General features: G+C 36.4%; 2 protein-coding genes across 3 annotated transcripts in view; one reads left to right on the top strand and one right to left on the bottom strand.

The window, feature by feature from the left end:
* LOC135220046 (uncharacterized) overlaps positions 1-23,666 on the top strand; it is a 49,302-nt gene extending 25,636 nt beyond the window's left edge. The window contains exons 3-5 of the mRNA XM_064257376.1: positions 7,428-7,600; positions 19,359-19,456; positions 23,495-23,666. Coding sequence (XP_064113446.1) covers positions 7,428-7,600; positions 19,359-19,456; positions 23,495-23,666 — 443 coding nt within the window. The remainder of the gene's footprint in view (positions 1-7,427; positions 7,601-19,358; positions 19,457-23,494) is intronic.
* The window catches only part of LOC135219572 (polycystin-1-like protein 2), a 444,330-nt gene that overhangs the window by 279,556 nt on the left and 140,859 nt on the right, over positions 1-23,915 (bottom strand). The gene's annotated exons all lie outside the window — the stretch shown is intronic.

Here is a 23,915-nt window from a genome sequence, read left to right on the forward strand (position 1 = left end):
TATAGGCCTACCAGCCGAAAACTTTTGTATCACGCGCCTTGGGGGATGCTGGGAGTTCACGGATCAAGCCGTTGTTTGTTTACAATCGCTACGCAGGCGCGCAAGCGCGAATTTCTTTCTTATCGCACTAAAAAGTATCAGTGACACATCTCGGAAATTATTTCGTCACTTTGACATAATTATTGCACCATTTTAAATTATCCTTTACATGAAGTATTATATATGAAAAAGTGCGCAATTCATGCACAATACAACTAAAAAATACTCATTGATTGTAGCTTTTATCAATTTTGAAATATTTTCATATAAATAACGATAAGTGCAAAAATTTCAACCTTCGGTCAACTTTGACTCTACAGAAATGGTCGAGAAACGCAATTGTAAGCTAAAATTCTTATATTATAGTAATATTCAATCATTTGCCTTCATTTTGCAACAAATTGGACCGTCTCTAGCACAATAATTTCGATTTATGGTGAATTTATGAAAAAACTTTTTCCTTACGTTCGTGCGATAACTCTTCCGATAAATTTTTTTCGTGCGATTGTCCTAATGTTTGCACCCTTTTAAATTTGCCGTTACATAAAGTTTTATATATGGAAATGTGCGCAATTTCATGCACAATACAACAAAAGACAACCCATGGTTGTAGCTTTTATCAGTTTTGAAAATATTTCTATAAATAACGTTAAGTGCAAAAATTTCAACTTTCGGTCAGCTTTGACTCTACCGAAATTTGTCGAAAAACGCAATTGTAAGCTAAAACTCTTATATTCTAGTAATATTCAATCATTTACCTTCATTTTGCAACGACTTGGAAGTCTCTAGCACAATATTTGATTTATGGTGAATTTATGAAAAAAAAAAAAATTACGTTCGCGCGGTAACTCTTCCGAAAAAATCAGAATTTTTTTGTGCGATTGTCGAAATGTTTGCACCATTTAAAATTAGCTGTTTCATAAAGTTTTATATATGAAAATGTGCGCAATTTCATGTAGAATACAACTAAAATGATTGAAGGTTGTAGCTTCTCTTTTTTCGAAATATTTGCATATAAAGATCACGATAGAGAAAAAAAAACCACGTTCGGTCAAATTTGACTCTACCGAAATAGTTGAAAAAAACGCAATTGTAAGCTAAAACTCTTACGGCCTAGTAATATTCCGTCATGTTTCTTCATTTTGAAACAAATTTGAAGTCTCTAAAACAATATTGTGATTTATGGTGAATTTTTGAAAAATATATTTACCTTCACTCGCGCGCCGATTCGCGCCGCAAGTTCTCCGAAATACGTACATGGCATTATCCTAATATTTGCTCCTTTTCATATTAGCCTTTTTATAGAGTTTCATATATCAAAATGTGCGCAAATTCATGAAAAATACAATAAAAAATAATTGAAGGTTGTAGCTTTTTTCCATTTTTTCCATCTTCGAATATGAGCATATGAAAAAAATATATATATTAAAATTTCGACATTCGGTCAAATTTAACTCGTCCGAAATGGTCGAAATCTGCAATTCTAATCTAAAACTCTTACAGTATCGTAATATTCAATCATTTGTCTAATTTTGAAACAAATTGGAAGTCTCTAGAACATTATTTAGAATTACGGAGAATTTTTGAAAAAAATATTTTTTTGCGTCCGCGCGTTACGAATTCGTACATCATTTTGTGATAATATTTTTCCGGTGTTACTTTTATTGTTTTACAATGTATTATATATCAAAATGATTGCAATTTAGTGTACAATACAACGCAAAAAAAAGTAACTGGTTAGCTTTGATCGTTTTCTGCACAGCGTGATTTGAATACAATTATGTATGAATTTTTTTTTTTTCGCTACCATATATCGCATTATTTACATATGATAATGATATTATTTTTCATTCTGATGGATGCATTCCTAAACTTCAGGCAATGACAAAAAAAGGAGCCAAAAATGACTCTTAATCTTCAAAAGTACGCGCGCTGTAATTTTTTGAAAAAATTATTTTTTCCACTTCCGCGCTCACTCCAAACCAGGCCCGGCATACGGGAGACGTTTTGATTTTTTAGGGCTCCGGCTTAAGAGGTTAACACTGAAGCGGCATAAAGATAATCAGAGCATAACGAGAACACTTCCTCAAACAATGAGGACAACAGTCCAATGCCGGACGATCAAGACAGAGCCGATACGGCAACCACCTCGTCCTTGGAAACAATATGGACATCCTCCTCGAACGCTGGACGATCAAGACAGAGTTGATACAACAACCATCTCGTCCTCAGATACAGTATGGAGGTCCTCCTCGACCACTGGATGTTCACGACAGGGTTGATACAACTACCAACTCGTCCTCAGATACTCTCCGCTGCTCTGCTGCCAAGACTCTGCATCTCTGCCTCTCTGAACCTGACTGGTTGTTCTGCCTCCAGAAACCTGACTGACGAAGTTTGACGCCATCCAACAGACGTCAACTCGCCAGCAATTCAAAACAAAAACAAAGGAGGCAACAATCAGCCAAGGGAACAATCGGCAAACGATTGTTCCTAACATTAAAAATAACAATATAACTGTAATTACAAAATTCGTTTGTGATAGTATTTTAAAGAAATGAAAAACTAACCTTTCCATTTCACTTTTAAATAAGGATAACTCTTCTCTCTTACTGAGATGAGAGAATTTTTATGGTAGATGTATATGTTTATTAATATTTTCAAATAATAATAATAATAATAATAATAATAATAATAATAATAATATAACTGTAATTTCAAATGAAAATTCTTTTTTTTCCTCGCCTTTCCTTGTGTTCGTTTCCTTCATCCTCTCTCAACTCCAGAGAAGCTCCTAAACTTCAGAAGTTGTCAAATATGTCAAGTAATGTGACAGGGGAGGGGAGTGGTGCCATATAAACAACATTTTTAATGGTTTTTACACAATCTCTCTCTCTCTCTCTCTCTCTCTCTCTCTCTCTCTCTCTCTCTCTCTCTCTCTCTTTAACTGAGATGAGCTCATTTTTATGAAAATTATTTCAAATTTCGTGTCGAAACTCACCACCAACACACTTACCATCTCAGTGAACAACACAAAAGCAACAGGTTTACTCCATCTCGACGTCTGTGTTTATCAGGTAAGAAAATTGATTTTTTGGATGTCTGTTGTCATTTTTCACGCTCCTCATATAGTGTCTCACGTCTGTGAATATGGTGTGATTGTTTCTAGTTAAGTTTCATTATGATATTTAGTCATATTGATATGTTATCAAGTGAAATGAAGTGTGTCCTTTCGAAGTGGCTGCCATGGCATTGTGTGGAAAAAAAAAAAACATGGTGCGGTGACTACCGACCATAAACATGCTGGGAAACATTAACCCCCAACACAGATGCATGAAATTATGAATATTTTGAAATATTTTTGAAGTTTTTAGTATTTTGAAATGGTGAATATTTCTGAAATATAGAACAAAAAGTGGAACAGTGTTTTTTGTGTAAAGTTGAAGGTGATATTTAGTGAACTGTGATGCTATATCAGTGTCATTATGCTAAAAACAGGAAATTTGTATTGGGTTAGTTCATCTATACCTATTCATATGTTTAATGACATTAAGTTTCTGATCTAGCCTACTGCCTTCTTGGAAGACTGATTATAGTGTCATTATTCTAGAAACAGGAAATTTGGTGTTCGGAGGGTTCCCCACCACCCCTGTCGATGTTTCCCCGCGTTTTCGGAGCGCCGTCCATTTCCCGAAAATGTTTAAAATGCAAAATATAACACTTATGAGTACACCATAGGTGGACCATGTCGTGCAATTTGTTTGGGGCACAGTGTGCACTCTTTCAGGCACAAAATGGATTTTTTTAGACAATTTTTTCTACTAATAGGTCGGTATTCACCCACCTCACTTTACATGTATGTAATAATATTTTCCAATAACAATAATTTAATATGATAATAATAATATAACTGTAGTAATTACAAAATTCATATGTATTTTAAAGAAATATAATAATCTTTCCATTTCACTCTTTTAAATACTGTCGGGACAATTCTCTCTCTCTCTCTCTCTCTCTCTCTCTCTCTGCTTGGGAATGACATAAATAGTGTAGAACAAGAGTCATTATTACCAAGGACTTAAAATCCACAAAACAGTGCATAAAAGCTGAGAAGAAGGCACAGAAACTAGTAGGATACATAGAGAGGTGGTTCAAAGACAGAAACAAGGGAATGGTGCTGCAGCTTTACACATCAATAGTTAGACCTTATCTTGAATATGCAGTACAAATTTGGTCACCAACACTAAGAAAAGACATAAATAGATTAGAAGGGGTTAAAGCAAGAGCCACAAAGTTAATCCCATCCATTAGGCAAATAGGTTATCAAAGACAACTAGAGAGCCTGAACATGTATGGCTTAGAAACACGACGATTCCGAGGACAACTTATAGAAGCATTTAAAATACTGAAAGGCATAGCAAAAGTAGACAGTAAACTATTTACGTTAAACGGAAACCAGACAAGAAATAATGAATTGAAACTAGAACTGAAGATATACAACACATCCCATTGTGGGAGATTCTTTACATACAAGATATGTGACACATGGAATAAACTCCCACCAGAAGTTGTAAACAGTAACAGTGTGGAAGGGTTTAAAAGAAAGCTATACAAAATCATTAGGACGCAGTGAGTGAGCGTAAAACCTGCTCCTAGAGATAAGTGAGCACACGATGTATCCTTGGATGGATTAACAAGTCTTTGAGACATCCTAATCCTTGTATCTCTCTCTCTCTCTCTCTCTCTCTCTCTCTCTCTCTCTGTTATTGGTTATGTATATATTTCTAATAGTAAAATGTTTAAGATGACTTTGAAATGATATTAATAATATCAATTCAATGGTATATTGATGTAGGGTGATACTTTAAGTAGGTATACATTTGTTATTTGAACTTTCAAGATCGGCTGATATAAGCATTTTAGAGGGGAGTTTTAACTATTCGCTGGGGTCTGGTACCCATCCCCCGCGAATAGGGGTGTGAGGGGGGAACACTGTACTGTGATAATGATGATCAGAAAATGTATCCACAGGCTTTTATGGACAATATTGGGGTTGAAGGACTATGATGATGGTGGAGCTTGAAAGAGCTTGAAGAAAATTTGTTGGTTAGATCTCCATAGAAGACTTGCAAGCAATGTTTTCCGTCCTCTGAAGAATCTTATGTCGATCAACAAACAGGTGTTCGGCTGAGACTACAGATGTCGCTATCCACAACTGAAATCTAGTTCGGACAATCTCCTGTAAGTTCGTCGGTGGAGTCAGTCTAATCACCAAAACTGATGAATTGATGGAATTACCTAATGTTTTTTCGACCGTCTGACAGGTGATCACACGTGGATGGGTAACCAATGATTTTATGACAGTTTGCCACCAGAATTCGTCTGGGAAGGATCACAGCTGCTCGGACCAGAATATGCATACACTATACATAGGCCTAATTAATTCCATTGTTAGACCCTGAAGTGCTATTTTTAGACTGTTATGAGTCCAGATCATCATATAACAAATAAAAACTATTTCCATGTGATAAATACAATTTGGTATTTTAGGCCTAGGCCTATACCTGCCTTTTTGTGAAAGGTGTTACTAGTAAAAGCAGGTTTCACAGTCCATTTATAAATAACAGGTCTAATTTAATCTTATTCTTGAATATTGTATGAGAATAGACATCTTTCTTTAATAAGCAATAATTAGACCATACTCTGTGATGCCTTTTTGCTTCTTTCCTATTTTGAAGTGACTGCCGCAGCAATAGCAGCAAATCTTAGTAGCTCCAACTCCTTATCAGCCAGCGGAGTTTCCATCCTGCCATATACGTAGTGTTGCTGTGACGAAGGCTAGGCGAGAAATGAGGGCAATGACCTCAAGTTGACTGTCTGACTGACAGTTCTACTCTTTGTGTGTGGAGGCTCATCCATTGAATGGTCGTGGGTTGACTGACAGGTAAACCTGAGCGTGAATACCAGGCCTTAAAGAAATTCATATCTCACAGCAACACAACAATGACTTTAGTGGCACCCATTTGGCCACAGAAAGAATGGTACCTTGATCTTCTTGGCCGCTTGATAGACACATATATGATACATAAAGAGGGGTTTTGCTAAGATAATATGATTGATAATATATGATGTAATATGCTATGACGTTTCTTGGAATGCAGAGACTCATCATTTAACTTCCCTGGAGACAGAGTGATCGAGCGACAGCTTGGGAATGCTAACGCATCTTTCCTTGGGTGGTGTGATCAAAAGTGCTGTCTTAGCAAATCAGTGCCTCGACTGTCGCTATGAGAGCTTGATGTAGAGGTGACTTTGAAACTGGACTTAAGCAGTTTATGGGCGTGAACATTGAGTGTGGGTTCGTACGTATATGTGCACTTTTCCCCCTACATAATGAAATGTTGGCTTATCATGAAGGGAGAGACTATTACAGAGAGGAGGCAGAGTGTTTTTATTGAGTGACAGTGCAACTGTGCTGAAATGGTTAAGCGTTATCTTTATTTTGGCCAAAGTGTGACTGGATTGTATTTGAATAGTATTTATTTCAGAGATATTCTATATATATGATATTTTGATTATGCTTTTGTGCTTACCAGAGTGTTCTCCTGTCTTCTAACAGGCGATTCTGGAAGAGGGGAAATGTTTCTGAGAAGAGTGGGGATTGTTCATTGGAGAAATGGTGTACTGACTTAATTACTATGTTGACTGTGCCTAGTGTTATGGCTAAACTATTGTTGGTGTTTGATAAATTACCAAGAATTATCTGGGTTATTTCATTTAATCATTCTGTTAAGAATCTGAGTTATTCAGTTAATACTTTGCTTTTAAATAAATGCATATTTTTGTAAGTTCTGGCATTGTAAAACCTACATTGACAACAAAGATTTCAGTGTAATCGGCCATACTACCAAACCACAAGAGTTAACAATCCTTGAGTCGTTGTTTATAGATATTAATATATATATATATATTATATATATATATATAGATATATAATAATAATATATTATATATAAATATATATATATATATATATAAACAAGGTTGATCCAGGCATTTTGCCAACTACTGCTCATATGTACTTCAATAAATGGAAGATGCTGATGTTGGTGCAGCCTGAGCACTTGGATCTGGCGTAAATGTGAGAAAGAGTACTGGTGTTCAAGGTTTCCCCATATGATGCTTTTGGTACTTTTGTGTCAAACACTTATTAATCTAAAGGTCTGACATTGATTTAGTGGATTATGTACATGAAATAAGTTTCAAGAAGGGCTGGTCTACACTTTATGTGAAGTACTACTATATTATTTTATATATGCCTTTCCTGAATATTACTTATCTTAACATTTTCATTATTATAAATCCTGACGTTTCTTGTTTTTCCCTAGCTTCTACTCCATCAACTGGCTTGAAATATCGTTTCATCATCAGTTTCTATGTAACTGTCGCAAATGCTCCTTTTACATACCTGCTAGATTATTTGACTGCTGAAGTTTATGAAGGAGAAAGAATAGCCTTTGGCTGTGCTGTGTCTGCTGATTGTGGGACTGGCGCTGCTAAGGTATGTTAACATGAATGTTTTACATAGTTAATGAATAAGTTTTCGTCATTTATAGCCATACAAATGTTCTGGAGGCTTCTGTGTTCTGAAAATTTTTCAAGCTTGTGTTTCCTTGTGGCATTGTGTGAAAGAGTTTAGTCTGGTTGGGGATCCCAAATAGTTTTCTAAATATGTCAAAAGTCTGCTAATGGACATGCTTTGTAATATTTTCTGTGAATTTCTTTAGTCATAATTAAAAAATATTAAATTTGTCCAGGTATTTAAGAATGCATCTTAGAAGCTCAGTCCAGATATTTAAGAATGCTCTAAGCAGCTCATTCAGCCAAGCAGTAGATAAAAACTTTACTTGTAAGGTCCACTTGAACTGAATCCACCATCATTCCCTTAAGTATAGTTAATGGACACTGTTATGTTCTGGATCTCTTGATGATATGCCAAAAAAAGTCACCTGCATTAAGTGAGTTAGGAATACTGAACACTAGGAATTCTCTGTAGACAATTTGAAGTAATTTATGGGGTAGAAGATGAAATCTAGACAAAGTCTATGAAATATTTTTATTTAGTATCTATTTGATAAATATAAGAGGAACTGGTTTTCTCTTTTAATTCTTCAAAATGGGGGATTTTTACATCGTTCTGTTGAAGAATTGTATTCCGTGATGTAGTGAAATAGATTATGTGTAGTATTATACACCCCCTTAAATTTCCATGTCCATACCGCTGGTTCTGCCTCATTGTCATTATTGAAATGAAAATTGAAGGTACACTCACTCAAAAACTTATTACTACATGCTTGAAAACTTTTCCGACAGCAGGTTAATAGTGACTTCTAGCACTATTTGGCAACTCCACTGCAAGTGCATGAAACAACAACCGGCACTGTTGGTGCATCAAAGAAATTACCTACCATTTCCCTCATAATACATTATACGTACTTGATTAAAGATATGACTATAATATTTCAAAGGGCATCTCTGTTCTTAAGTATAATATTTTTCATCCTCAGGGGCCTTCATTATCTTTGTGTTTATCTTTTTCATGTGTGAAAATTGTAGACATTGGCCTACAAATATTCTAAGATGAACTAGTATTTGGCATAGTAACATCTACAATTACGACTCCTGTAAATATTTTCGGGCCTATTATAATTAGAATATTTCAAGAATGTTTTTTAAAAGATTAATCCTTGGTATATTGTAAACTAGTGAAACATTGACGCTCAGATCGGGAGAAATCTCTGGTCCACAGACGTATTTCACGTTCTCCTACTAAAGACCGGACCTTTAAGAGTCTGTATCCATCAGGGAGTTTACTTCAGCATTGTTCCTTGCCCCAAGACCATGCTCGTTTGTCTTCTCATTGATGTGTCCATGACTTGTCACATGGCCGTGTTTGTGTAAGATGTGTATTTTTGGGCATAATCTTCAAATTCCCAGATGTTCTGCTTCTTGATTCTGCAAGATTTTCCCATTCTTTAAGAAGTTGGCTTTGGGTTGGGTTAGGTTCAATTCCTAGCTTAACCTTCCTTTTCATACAAATAACCAGATCAGTAATGTGATTCATATTCTGTTTGTGTTTTCTTCGAAGTAGGTAGGATTCATCTTAGCTGTTTCCTTAACAAACAGGGGGTGGGTGGGACCTATCACTATAGGGCGAATCCTTTGATGAGTAGCATACTGATTGTATGTCAACATAGGGATCACCTCATAGGCAGTCTCTACCGTCCAAAATGCACATTTCCTGGGTAGCTAAAGGACTTCTCCCAGGGCTACAGTGTAATTACTTTGTCATGCCAAAGTTTACAGGAGGAGATTTAAAGCATATCTGTGCTGAGTTTTTTGTTTTAGGACATCCCCATGTGGTATCATATTGTCTTTTTGGTCTACTTTGAGACCTTTGTTAGACCTCTTCTTGGTGATCTTGGTGACGGATTCTAGAGGTCTTCTAGTCATGGTCCCAGAATTGTTCATTGGAGATGAAAACTCCTTTCTGCCATCTGCCACCAGGTCTACTCATTTTACAGTCAAGGTGCACCACTGTGCGGTCGACACCTCTGTGGAGCTCATAGTAAGCTACATTCCAAGCAGGAGGAATGTGGTAGCCAACGATCTGGCCATTGGAATAAAGACCTATGTTAACTTTTTCAAAGTTCACTTTACCATGTCCGATGGACCTGCAACACCTCTTCTAGCACCTCTTCTGTGGCGTGTTCCACACACTATCAATCAAAATCAGTGAGTCCCCCTTTGCAACTTTTCCCCCAGATTATATGTCATTCTCTGTTCATTACGAACACACACCAATTGGCACACAAGAGGCATGCACGCTACATACATGAAACTTGTGATCTTTGAAGCGCGTCACTGACCCCATTTGTGCGCCGGTAAGCTTTCCTGTTTGTTTTTTCATTTCAGCATCTTCGAGGAATCCAGTGTTTTGCATCTGTCTCTAACCAGCAAGAGCTAAGGTTATCACTATTTAATATTATAGACGTTGCTGGTGCCTTTAAGATGGCTCGGCCACCTCTGTCTTTTGTGCACCCCTGTTGCACATCACATTGGCTACTGGTATATACTAGTTCATAATATTTGCTAGATAGCTCCTATATCACATATTTCAACTATCATTATAGCTACTATAACTGCAATCACTGGAACTGTGTATCGTTCGTTGAAGAAGAATTCATTCCCATCGTTAGCCTCTAGCGGTGGAACTGTAACCGTCTCCTGTGTAGGTGGAACTTTAACCGCCTCGTGGTCTCATGTAAGTGTTTCACGAACACCTTTGTCGAATAATTGTAGATCCCGGCTGAGTGCGTGAACCATCTTGAAACGACAATGCATGCGACATTATTAAGCGTCTGCGACCCCTGTAGGTGTATCCTAACAACCTCATTGCTGAACTGTAGATTCAACGTCCTCCGATGAAGGAATCGTAACCGCCACCTCATTGCCAACTTGAAATATCCCGTGACTCCCATGAAAGTGTCATCCGCCTCATAGAAGATTGTAGACTCCTGATTTGTGCCAGAATGTATCCTGATACGATCCATCAACGACATCTCGTCCGTGCAAAGGCGACCCGTAACATCGTGGCCCGTGTGAAGATCTGACCTCTGGCGTTGTAGATCCTTAGTTGTTTTTGTTGTCATCCTCGCGTGAAGTTGGGGATTCTCTAAAGTCATCGTGTGTCCGTATTTTGTCATTAATAGGTTCTAACTGACTTTTTGAAAAGTCTACATGATCTTGGAACAAATAAAGTCTTGCTTTAATACACGAATCTGTCTTAAACTAATATACCCAACCTCATAGTCAATTATTAAGGACTAAAATTCCCCCTAAAATAAAATACGATCTTTATCTACTGACCCCTATTAAGCTTGTTGGGAGAATTATTATCACTAACTGACCACTCATTATTAATCCCGTATCTGACAGATATACTATCAAAAACCCCATAATGTATATACCGCAAAACCCCTGTGATGTTTATACAGCTGACCTCCATCAAACATAATGTTGAATATCCCTTGTATCTTACGTATCCCAAGATATATTCTACCTCCTTTCTATAATAAAAATCCTATGTTAAAGTTACCATAAAAAAAATGCTTAATCCCAATTACAAGTTTCCCTTGTAGGAAAAAAAATAATAATAACAATCCAACTTTTCCAATTGGAAAATGTAGGAGAAAAAAATATAATTCAGTGCTTTTCCATATAAAATGTAGTATGCATCGTCACGCATATTGCTGCCGCAACATAGTATCAACCTGAATTGACCCCTTAAAGGGTACCCAAAAAATTGTCCTCGAAAACGTCTATTAGAAAAAACCACCAATTATAAAATATCCCCCACAGGCTAAATTCTAAGCCATTTGACCACCGATGTACCTCAAAGTAACTCATTTATGATACTGCCACATGTATATAAAACCCCGATAATCACCTAGTCAGGATATAAACCACAGAAAACCACAATTCAAGAGTTATGCATAACAATTATATACTGCCAAATATAACCACTGGTGAATATAACCTCATAAAATACAACACCTTTATAGGGCCCCACAAAACCATAATGCACTAGTGCCACTCCCCAAGGGCCATAACACCAAAAAGAACCACAATCACCACCTCTTTGGCTCGTAAAACTACAGATCACCACCAAAAAGCATAGCCTCAAAAAATATTCACCACCAAAATAGCCACAAAACTCAGCCCCAATAAACCAATACCACCAGAAATCACCAAATCACCACCACGGACCTCTTATAATATTTCTCAACTTAACAGTAATTTCCCATATTTTTCACTCCATATTTCATCATGAAATAATTACTTCTGGTTTTTACGCCAAATCGCTGCAGTTTGCGCATAATAAGAAAAATAGTAGAAGAATGAAAGGGAAAAAAACGTGACATTAAACTGATTAATCACATTTCGTCATCAATTTGCAAAATCTGAAAAAATAAATGCAACTGCGCGATGTTATTATTAGTTACTACTTTCCGCCATTTCTCGGGTCGTAGCCTCAAGATTACAGCTGAGACAAGTATGTCTCTCCTTTGCTGTGGAAGTTAATGCTTCGAATGTATCTACTCCATGATGAGGTATAGTTAACAGATCAAATGTGCCTCATGCTTGGCAACCAAACAATGCTTCAAATGGAGACATTTTAATGGAATCACTAACCATAGTGTTGATGTTATGTCTAACAACATCTGTATATCTTTCCCAGTTTTTATCATTTCCTCCTACAGTCTTCCTGAGAGCTTCGAGCACTTTCCTGTTTGCTCGTTCACATAACCCATTAGCTTTAGGTCTGTATGGAATAATTGTTACTTTCTGTATCCCTCTGACTTCTGCCAAACATTCTAAAGTCTTGTGTATGAATTCTCTCCCTTTGTCGGTCAATAAAACCTTGGGTGAGCCATATCTGTAAATGTAAACCATTGAAAAATGCTATAGCTACTTCTTCAGCTGTTTTATGCTTAAATGGAAAAATTTCTACTATCCTCGTTAGTTCATCTATTATTACCAACAGGTACTTAGGATATCCTAGGATATCCATATGTATTCTCTGAAAAGGTTTACTCAGTATCCGATATGACCCTAATTTGCAGAAAGTTATCCTTGCGGGTTTGCAAGCAGCATTGCATACTGTACAGTTTTTTTACAAAATTTTCCACATCTTTCCCCATATTTTTCCAAATATATTTAGCACGCACCTCATTATACATTTTTTCTATCCCCAAGTGTGGACTACTGACCCTGCAATGTACTATATCCAAAGCCACTGGAATTAGGACTCAGAATTACAATCTGTGTCGTGTCTCCGTTAATTTCACTAGTCCTTAACTTATATTTAATTTTCCTGACCAACAGATTACCTTCTAATTCTAAACCTGAAAAAGGTAACTTAAAACCTTTCCTGACTGATTCCCTTCTAAGAAACGCTTTTGCATCAGCCAAAATTTCATTTTCACCTGCCTTTGCTCTATGAGACTCATATCCCATTGTATAGAATCACTAGTGACTAGCGTAACTTGAGATCCTTCCGTATCAAAAAAATTTCTACTAAGGGCATCCGTGACTACATTTAATTTGCCTTCTATATATTTGAGCTTTGCATCGAAGTCCCTGATAGTTAAGAACCATCGAGCTCTTTTAGGTGACAAATCGGGTTTATTAAAAAGATCCAGGCTTGTGGTCTATAAGGACTTCTACTTTATTCCCCATCAGTAGCATTTTAAAATGAACCAAACTTAATACTATTGCAAAGGCTTCTTTATCTACAGTAGCCATTAATCTTTCATTGCTTCCCTTTGTCCTAAATTTCCTGCTATAAAACGCTATGGGATTGAACCTCCCATCAAATTTTAGCATAAGGGAAGCAGCTATAACCCTCCTGACTGGCATCAGTCATTAATGTGAATGGTTTGCTGAAATCTGGAAATTTCAGAACTGGGGATTCATTATTCTTACTTCTTTCGGTTCTCCCCAATGAAATTGAATGTCTTCCCGCAATACATCTGTTAGAGGAGCTGCTATGTTAGAAAATCCATTCACAAACCTATGAAAAAATCCTGCCATCTGTAGGAATGACTTATTTTCTTTTGATTTCCGGGTGCAAAAATCTGCAATTGCTTTGACTTTATCGTTGTTTACTCTAACCCCTTCCTTGGATATGACATGACCTAAATATGTGATTTGCTTTTTCAAGAAGGAACGCTTAGCTAGCTTAATTTTCAATCCTGCTAACCTAAGTCTCCTAAGTACTTCCTTAAGCACTTCTAAGTGTTGTACGACCGAGTCTGTTGCAATTAATATATCATCCAGGTACACAAAAATATTTTTACCCAATAACTCGTGCAAAACTGTGTTTACCAACCTGGTAATGGTCATCAGACTACCCGATAAACCGAACGGCATCCACGTAAATTCATAGTGTCCCTTGGGCGCTGAGAAGGCAGTATATTCCTTACTATTTTCACCAAGAGGGATCTGCAGAAAACCCTGCGCTAAATCAATTGAGCTATAAATATTATGTCCCCCGATTTCTACAAAAAGAGCTGGTATGCATGCGACTGGGTAACGGTCAGGAATTGCCTTTTCATTCAAACGTCTAAAATCAACGCATACTCGGACAGAACCATCCTTCTTAGGCACTGCTAACAGAGGAAAGTTGTATGGAGACACACTAGGTCTATGATGCCTTCCTCTTCCCATTTACTGACCTCTTTTTCTACCTGTTCTCTGATTTTGAAAGGTATGCGGTATGCAGGAATAAAAATGGGTTTTGTACCTTTCTCCAAGTTTACCGTATGTTCTAACACATTAGTCAATGCCAGTTTATCCCCTCATAAAGCTACCATGTCCCCAAATTCTGCCAAGAGCTCACTTACCGCTTCTATATGCTCTTTGTAATCTGCATTAGCTAAATGTTTTCTCAATATTTGCTGCCTTGATTGCATTTTTTCCTCTGAAAACTCTACAATACCACTGAACCACTGTCATTACTCCAATCTTGGGGGTCTACCACATATGTATTCTTCTGGTATTTCCTAACTGTATCGTTACAGTTCAGTAATTCTACCCATGTAACACCAGTGTTTGATACACTGTTCACTGATGCAGTGCTAATAACCCCTCTTAGTTTCTCGCTGCCCTCAATTACGCATACTTCCGTGGGTTTTTTCACTTCCCTCAATTTGACTTTTACCAGTCTTTGAACCTGGCATTAAAATAACATCCTCTGATAAAACATATTTATATTTGTGGTTAGTACCTCCTTGTTCCACAATCCCATAAATATCACCGCCTGTGGTTCTCATTGCATCCACCAAGACCCCGTTGTTAGTATCAGTAATAATATCAGTATTAGTATCAGTATCACCACCCATAACGCCATTGTTAAACCCGCCAAAATTGTTACCCCGTTGGCCCTCAATATCCCGTTTAACCTCACCGCAGTTATTCCCCGTATCATTAGTGTGGGTTTTGGTATCACCACTCCCCATATCCCTGGTATTATTACCATTAGCACCGCCAAAAGTGCCCCCTATTTTCAGTATACCCCATATCCTCAGTTTCACTTGCATCCTCATAAGGGATAAAAACACCGGGAATTCCAACCGTTATACCACTGATACCTGCATGGACTGATATCTTGTGTCTTCTACATGCAGGATGGCCCAGCAAAAGTCTGTTGCCCAACGCAACCCCTTTTATAACCAAAAATCGTATTCTAACAAACCCAGAGTGTTTAATCTATGGGCTTGCACATAACACACCGTCTCCATTGAGGGTTTCAAAGGGTAATGAGAGAACATGGATTGATACAGATTATGGTCCATTAAATTGATAGACACGCCTGTGTCTATAAAGATCGGGATATCCACATCCTCCACTGTTCCATATAGTATCGGCCTGGGCTCTGGGGCATCCCCCACGAGACCACAATGGCACGTACAAATCATCTGTACCCTTTTTGTTGATGGGCTTTCCAAAAATTTCGCCGATCCCTTTGTCCTTTTAAGTGACTTGCCTGGGAAGTTCTTGTATTGTAACTCCCGAACTTCTGAGGTGTAGGTCTCGCATCTTTCCGTATCTGAGATGGACAAGCCTGCCAACAGTAATCCACACTTTTACACATTCCACAATATTTGACTCTACATACTTTCTTTGTGTGCCTGGTTTATTACAATTGTAGCAACGCGAATGCTGTTGCCTTTGATCAATCAATCCTCTATTATATTCCACTTTTTCACACAAACGGGGAGGAGGAAATTCTGTGTACTGAAAACTTCGGCATCTAAATGACAAATCCTCTTTATTGAAATCTAACAAGGCTTTTGCCTTTGTGAATGCCTCTTCATCATCCTTAATTCCCTTGGCGTTTAAATTATTATTCACCCCCTGGTTGGGAGAGAACGCCATCAACATTGCCTTGAAAAGGGCTAACTCTTGCATTTATATTTGTTATTTTGTGCACCAGTGTCTGGCTTGTAGTTACGTTGGCCATTTTGCTTTCGTTATGATAACTCTTATACTTCAGGATTCGACCCGACCTCAGTAACATTGATATATTTATGCGCACACAAACCACCAACCCAAAATTAATAATATATCATTCACCAATAAAAGATAAAATAAACATGCACCAATCCAACAAACCGCTATTTGCAACTAGCTGCTTCTCAGGTTCAAGGTTAATCAGCTGATTTATCTGGTACAAGGTCATGTTGGTTTATAAAAAAATGGGAAAAAATAGTGAGAGAAAGAAAACATATCTCGAACCAAAATTTAATGAGTTAGCGCAACTGTTCAACCAGCTGTCTCTCTCTCTCTCTCTCTCTCTCATGCCATGCACAAAAACAAAACTTATAGTACCACTTTTTCTAATGCATTTCAATACAACAAAACCACTAATGTCCACCGAATCCCAAGGGACATCAAAATAAGATACACTTGTGAGCAAATTAACACCAATAAAGAGAGAGAGAAAAAAAATAAACTCATACACTCATGTCTTCATAGGTCCAAAGTCAGTACCCGGCTACTCTTGCAAGCACGCGTAATTAATTCCCGCTATGATATAAATTCACTTTCCCCCCCCAGAAACACAGGAACATGTCTTTACACTAAACAGCAACTAAGATCACTGCCCACGGTAGCTACATGGCTTAAATACTGACTGTCAGCTAAATTCCCCTTAAATCAGCAATAGAGTCAGTTGCCCAATACTTAATTATGAGCACTCTCCCCCAAAATATGCCTAACATATCTAGATCTAGTCTCTTCGGAGTAGTTACCTATAGACTTTAATGTACCTTATAACCGCTAGCCACCAAAAACTCTAACAGGGAAACATCTCTAACGAGGACAAGTAACACTCGTGATCTTTGAAGTGCGTCACTGACCCCAATCGTGAGCCAGTAAGCTTTCCTGTTTGTTTTTTCATTTCAGCATCTTTGAGGAATCCAGCGTTTTGCATCTGTCTCTAACCAGCAAGACCTAAAGTTATCAACCCAACTATTTAATATTATAGACTGTTGCTGGTGCCTTTAAGATATATATATAATATATATATAGATATTATATATATATATATATACACACACACAGTACGGTCCTCAATTATGCGAGAATTTGGTCGATCCATGGCCTCGCAGAATTGGAAATTCACAGATTTCGAAACACATACCTTATGGGAATAATTCCATTAGGGCCAAGGCAAACAGCAACTTACCCAGTCAAACTTTTTTTTACTCTACCCATTTCCAATACTTTCTATGTACTATACTGTAATGTTTTATAATATGAAATTGTTCTTGTGGATAAATAAAACATTAAAAAGGTTTTAATAACTTGAAAAATTTTAAATTACACACAGGATGGTGAAAACTCCCACATGTAAACAATCCCACCATTGGGTGCAAGTGTACTGTATGATACAGTCATTTCCTTTAAAAAAAACTTTTGGATGGTATTTCCTCTACCTATCCTCTGCCAAAAAAACCTTCAAACTCCTCTATCTCATCCCCCACGAAGAGTTCTTCAGCTGAAGGAAGGCTTTGTGAACCGTTTCGGGTACTGGCGGATCATGCGTGTCTTTACTCCCGTTAGGCCTAACAAACTTGGTTATGAGGTCCTGTCTCAGTTTAGATATTGATGAAAATTCAAAATTTCATATGAAATTATAATTTCTTAAAAAGAAATGGTAAAATTTCAACATGAAATGACAGCTTCTTGAAAAGTTTAGATCGAACGATTCTCTCTCTCTCTCTCTCTCTCTCTCTCTCTCTCTCTCTCTCTCTCTCTCTCAAAAATTCAAAATTTCGTATGAAATTATAATTTCTTAAAAAAGAAATGTTAAAAATTCAACACGAAATAACAGTTTCTTGAAAAGTTGAGATCGAACGATTCTCTCTCTCTCTCTCTCTCTCTCTCTCTCTCAAACACATCTGTTTCTCTGTTAATCACTTTTACTAGTCATTTTCATCAAAACCTATTTCAACAACAGAAAAAATAAATGATCAAGTGCCAAAGGTTAGTCAAAACAAGTTACCCTAGAAAAAAAATTCGTTCTTCTTGTTCAGCAAAGACGGAGTTGAAGCTGTCGACTGCTGCCAAAATGCAAGTTGCTCCTTCCCTCGTCTTCAACTTAAGGGCAAGCTTTTTTGTTTCGAGAAAATAGGTCTTCCTCTTTCTAGGCAGATGCATACAAGATACGGATGATCAGAATACACTTCAACAGATCTGAATAATACGTTTGGCGATGATGATGATAATGGGTGTAAGTGTACTGTACGATAAATGCATGAGGCAGAGCCTTCCGTCTTAGCTAATGGCTGAGCAGGGAAACTTTCTCTTGCATTCCCCCTTGGAGGAATAATAGTTTTTTTCCCTCCAAGCATTCCCCCACCCCTTCTCTCAGAGCAGCAAACACCCCCACATCTAAAATACTTGAAAAGACAATAGATTTGATACGTTTGCGGCGCGTGACTCGCAGACTTTGAACGGCATCGCAGATACAGAAAATCTATTTTTGAGAACTAGCGACTGCATAAAAGGGGAATCGCACAATTCGAACACCCATAATTCGGGACCGGACTGTATATATATATATACATATATATATATATATATATATATATATATATATATATATATATATATATATATATATACTATGTGTGTGTGTTATATATATATAGATATATAATATATATATATATATATATATATGTGTGTGTGTGTGTGTGTGTGTGTGTGTGTGTGTGTGTGTGTGTGTGTATTCGATCCCATGGGGGTACGAAATATTCTCAACTAAAAATTCCCCCCATCGGTACATATATGAAAATATATCAATTCCGAAGGTAGAGCGAATTAGATATTAAAGGACATTTGTAGCTCGAAATATATATATATATATAGATACATAATATATATATATATAAATATATATATATAATATATATATAAATATATATCATAATATATTATATATATAATATATACTATATATATATATATATATTACTATATGTATATATATATATATATTTATATATATATATATATATATATATATATATATAGTATTTGTGTAAAGATATTTTGTTTTATTGAGCTTAAGTGTATGTCATTCTAGTGTATTTCCTACGTTACAGAGTAAATTGTTGTTGTTTATCAGTGGTAGGAGACCATTAGCTTAGAGCCTGATGATTATTTTCTCTCTATTTACTCTACAGATTAATAGTAGGAATGTTTCCCTTGGGGAAACAAGGGACCAGTTAGCATCCTACTCTGCTGCCAGTGTGGCTACGCCTGGAAATTTTTCCTCCTCAAAGTAAGTTCATGGAAAAGTTATTTATACCTTGCATATATATTGTCAGTTTATGTCCATTTTATATTTTATGAATTTTCAGTAAACCTGGATTTAAGTTTGTAGGAGCATTAGTATCTGCACGAGTTAAGTAATTCAGGGTCGTCTGATACATAAATGATATCTGTTACTGCTGTTGTACTTATTATTTCAAACTTTTATGGCTAAGGTATCTTTTTTAAAGAAAAAAACTGCACAACTTGACAGCTTCATTTCTCTAAACAAATAATGCAGGATATTTTTTTTAGTCTGACAATGTAATTTGACTTTCAGGGTTCGTTCATGAGCAAGTCATTGGCTGTTAGCAGTTTCACATAACTTATGTTTCAGTGAAACAGTTTTTGAAACTTCACACTTTGATTTTAGTAAACAGAAACTAAAGAACGATTTCACAAAATATACAGTCGACCCCCCATATTCCCATATTTGCGTGGATTAGGAAGTATTACTATAGCTTCTTTTCATCAGTTCCCTTTGGTCTCTTCCCATTTGGCTATTCAACTTTGTTTCTGCCTTACTCCAATCCATTGAGTTGGTTAAAGTGCATATCTTGTGGATGTGCTCTGTGAGTCTCAAAGTATGGTTTGCTGGTCTCATTTGATTCATTTTTAACTGCATAATGTTATGACATTGTTAACAGTCGGCATATACTGTAATCTCTCCTTTTATATAAATTAATACAGTACATGCAAAGCCTACTGGATAATGGAAATTTATGTATGTACATGATAAAAAATTACTACGGGTGTAAAATCTCTTTTATTCAGAAAGAATAACCCAGAGAGAAAAAGGCAGCCAAACACAGTGATATGATGTATATATATGTACATATACACATTCTGATTTTATATTGAACAAGTAGCTAATAGTATTTCCTCTTGAATTTTGGTACCTCCATATTAGAAAAATCTAATAAACATTTCATTGAAATCTGTTTGTGCACAGGGGCTTTTAAAGATGTATTACAGATACTGTGCAATTTTGAAATGGTTATTAGCAAGCGAGCATCAAGCAAGATCTAAATACTACCCTAATTGTTTAATTGTCTTACACTTACATGGACTTGAAATACCTATTGCCCCCAAATGTGATCTGATTTAAAGAATACAACTGAATGAAAAATGAACAACTGATAAATGCAGTGTCCAGTTTTTTTGTATGTGTTACAGAGACTGGCAATATCTTCAACCAATTTTTCATTTCTGTTATCAATTGTCAATTGTATTACTGTGTGTGCGTTTAATACCTCTCTTTCTCACTTTTGCTGTGTGCATAATTATTTTGATACAAGTTAATATCCTGTAATAGTGTATGATTTATATAATTCTGTTTATCATTATACATATTGCATTATCTGTTTACAGTGAACCCCCGTATTTGCAGACCCCAGATTGGCGGACTCATGTATTCACAGATTTCTCTCTGGAACATAAATACCCTCATTATTCAAGGGAAATTCACATATTCGCAGTATTTTTCTATGAGAAATATCCAAAAATTCCTTTTGTTTATTTTATCATAAAATGCACTTTTTATGATAAAACTATTAAAAAAAACAGGTATAAACATATTTCCTGGTTTTTCGTGAGTTTTACCTAACAAAATAGGCAGTTTTAAAGTGTTTTTATAGGGGTTTTTATGATTCTTGGGGGTGTCAGGTATGCATCCCCCGCAAATACAGAACACTGTACTCAAGGTTTCATCCAATGATGTATGATTGGCTAAGTTGATTAATAATGTGTTTGGGACAAGTAAGAATTCGTAAATTTTCATATGCAATACCACATAAACACATAGCAGTTGTGCTCTGTTGTTTACTTCGACATGATGTGAATGCATTTGTATACATTTTTGCATACTTGGTGTACACGTATGCATGAACATAGGCTAAGGCAGTATGTAATGAGCATGAAAAGTTCAGACGCAGCACAGATAAACAATTTATTGTGGTACTGTTTTGTAATCTGTTCATTTTTTTTCACTAGTATTTTAACTTCAGAGTGCTTATCAGATTTAGAATCAGTGACTATAATAAAACATAAAACAGAGTACAGTTGACCCTGGGGATGTGCACCTTCCCCCTCCCTCCCTAACCCCCCCCCCCTGCTAATAGCTAAAATCTCTGAGTACTAGTAACCCTTCTAAAAATGCTTGTAACTGCTTATTTGATAGTTCAAACACTAAAAAACACCCCTAAAACCAGTTAGAATATTTTAACAGTTTTATCAGAAAAAATACATTTGTCATGATATGAAAATACAGTAATTAGTTAATATATTTCTCTATGAAAAATACAGCAAATAGGCAAATTTCCTGCAAATACGGTGTACATAATTCCATATAACAGTTGACCCCCCATATTCGCGTTCTCTGGATTCACGGACTCGCGCATTTGCAGATATCTTGCGGGAACATTTCCCCCCATTAATCACTCGAAATTTGCCTATTCATGGTATTGTTCTCTGAGAAATATCGACATATCCCTGGTTTTTTTTTTTTTTTACCAATTTCATCATAAAATGCACTTTTTGTGATAAGACTAAAAAACCAGGTATAACAATTTTTAGTGGGTTTTTCTTAACTTTTAACTAACAAAATAGGAAGTTTTAAGTGTTGTTATTGGGAATCCAACTATTTGCAGGTTCTAACTATTCATGGGGGGGAGTGGTACACATCCCTGACAAATATGGTGGGACTATTGTATTAACATTTGTGGAACATTACCTGTTTGTGGTATCTTTCATGAGTAATGTGGGAGGGAAGGAGTAGGCCAGGGTTACAACTTATTGGGTGGTAGGGTTAGGAGAGCTGAGTGGGGTGTGGGCAGGCATTTGTTAGCTTCAAATTTCTCATGTCATTTTTTCACTTCATTTATCTTGAAGTACAGTCGACCCCCACCTGTCTGTGGAAATTTCGGGATTTGTGGACTCACCTATTCAGGGATTTTTCTGTCCCTAGAAAAATCTGCGAATAGGTAAGTCCGTGAATCCAGAACCACGAATATGTGGGGATCAAATGTACTTGAAGATAAATGAAGTGAAAAAATGACATGAGAAAGTTGAAGCTAACAAATGCTTGCCCTACCCTTCCCACTCAGCTCTCCTGACCCTTCCATCCAATAAATTGTAATCCTTACCTAACCCCTTCCTCTCACTGTACTCGGCCACTCCAAAGCGAAAATCAAAATCAAGTTTAAGTGACGTTGGTGCTCCCAAGCCAATAACAGTTGTGAAAGCTCTCAGAGTCAAATGCTGGCCTTCCCCTCTCCACCCATCCTTCCTCACCTTTCCCCTTCCCCCTAACTCTTGTTTCCAGCTATCAGAACCTAGTAATTTTTCATTTTTATGAATTCGATATAATACTATCTTACAAATATAGTATATTGTTGTGCTGGGAACCTTCCAGATAATGGTGACTTTTGGATAGGGTGAAACTGGATAATTGAAGGACTGTGTACTATTTTGTAGGGTTTTAAAGTAGCATAGGAGCATTGATTGTAGATCAGCAGACATGTATATTAATATTTTCTTTGAAAATTCCAACTGTGAAGTGGAGCTGCATGTCCTCATATTAAATTTGATATCATGATTTTTCGTGGTGAAAACAAAGCTGAAACTGTGGCTTTTTTAAAAACAACAAAATGCTTTACTCTTAAAGTATTAGGTGTAATTGATTAACTGTCTTTCCAGTTTCTGAAGTGAACTGATATGTTGTAGGCAAAGAGAAATTGGGGAAATAAAACCATCTGCAGTTCCTTGGTACTGAATATTTGTGTGGGGGATTCATTGCTTGTTCAACCTAAGCACTGATAAACATTTTATATTTTGAAATTTGTGTGAAAATATGATCGTATAATATTATCTATCATTAATTTTTCATTATGATAGAATATTAACACTTGTTTGAAGATCTCATCAGTTACAAGCTACATAAATTTTATTTTGTATTGAAGCTACATATTTATTCAGTATGCATTCTTACATTCATAATGATATTTTGCAGGCATTTGGTGCGAGTCATAGTTCGGGATGACCCTGTGGCATATTTGTCATATGGTATAAATTGCAGTGTTGCATCTTCAGTACCCACAGCAAATGTTCCACTCCCATTTACTGCCGCTACACAGGCATATGTTTTACAAGGGCTGTATAATTTAACTTACACGGTGAGTTGATGTCTTTAGTAATTGTTGTTCATAGCAGTAATTTGTCAGAGGATCAACTAATGAATTCATGAAAGGAAAGCCTTTTCTTTTTTAAATGCTTTAAAAATCAAAAATAAGCAAACCAGTCAATAAAAAAATGAGCTGATTTTACACATGACGACAGTTTTTTGGTGATGCATGAAACTACCAAGTTGGTGAAAATTAATCCAAGAAGAATGAAGTCTTGTGAAGGATAAGCACAATTATGGCAATTATTAT

Source organism: Macrobrachium nipponense, chromosome 1 (assembly GCF_015104395.2).
Source record: "Macrobrachium nipponense isolate FS-2020 chromosome 1, ASM1510439v2, whole genome shotgun sequence".
Lineage (NCBI taxonomy): Eukaryota > Metazoa > Arthropoda > Malacostraca > Decapoda > Palaemonidae > Macrobrachium > Macrobrachium nipponense.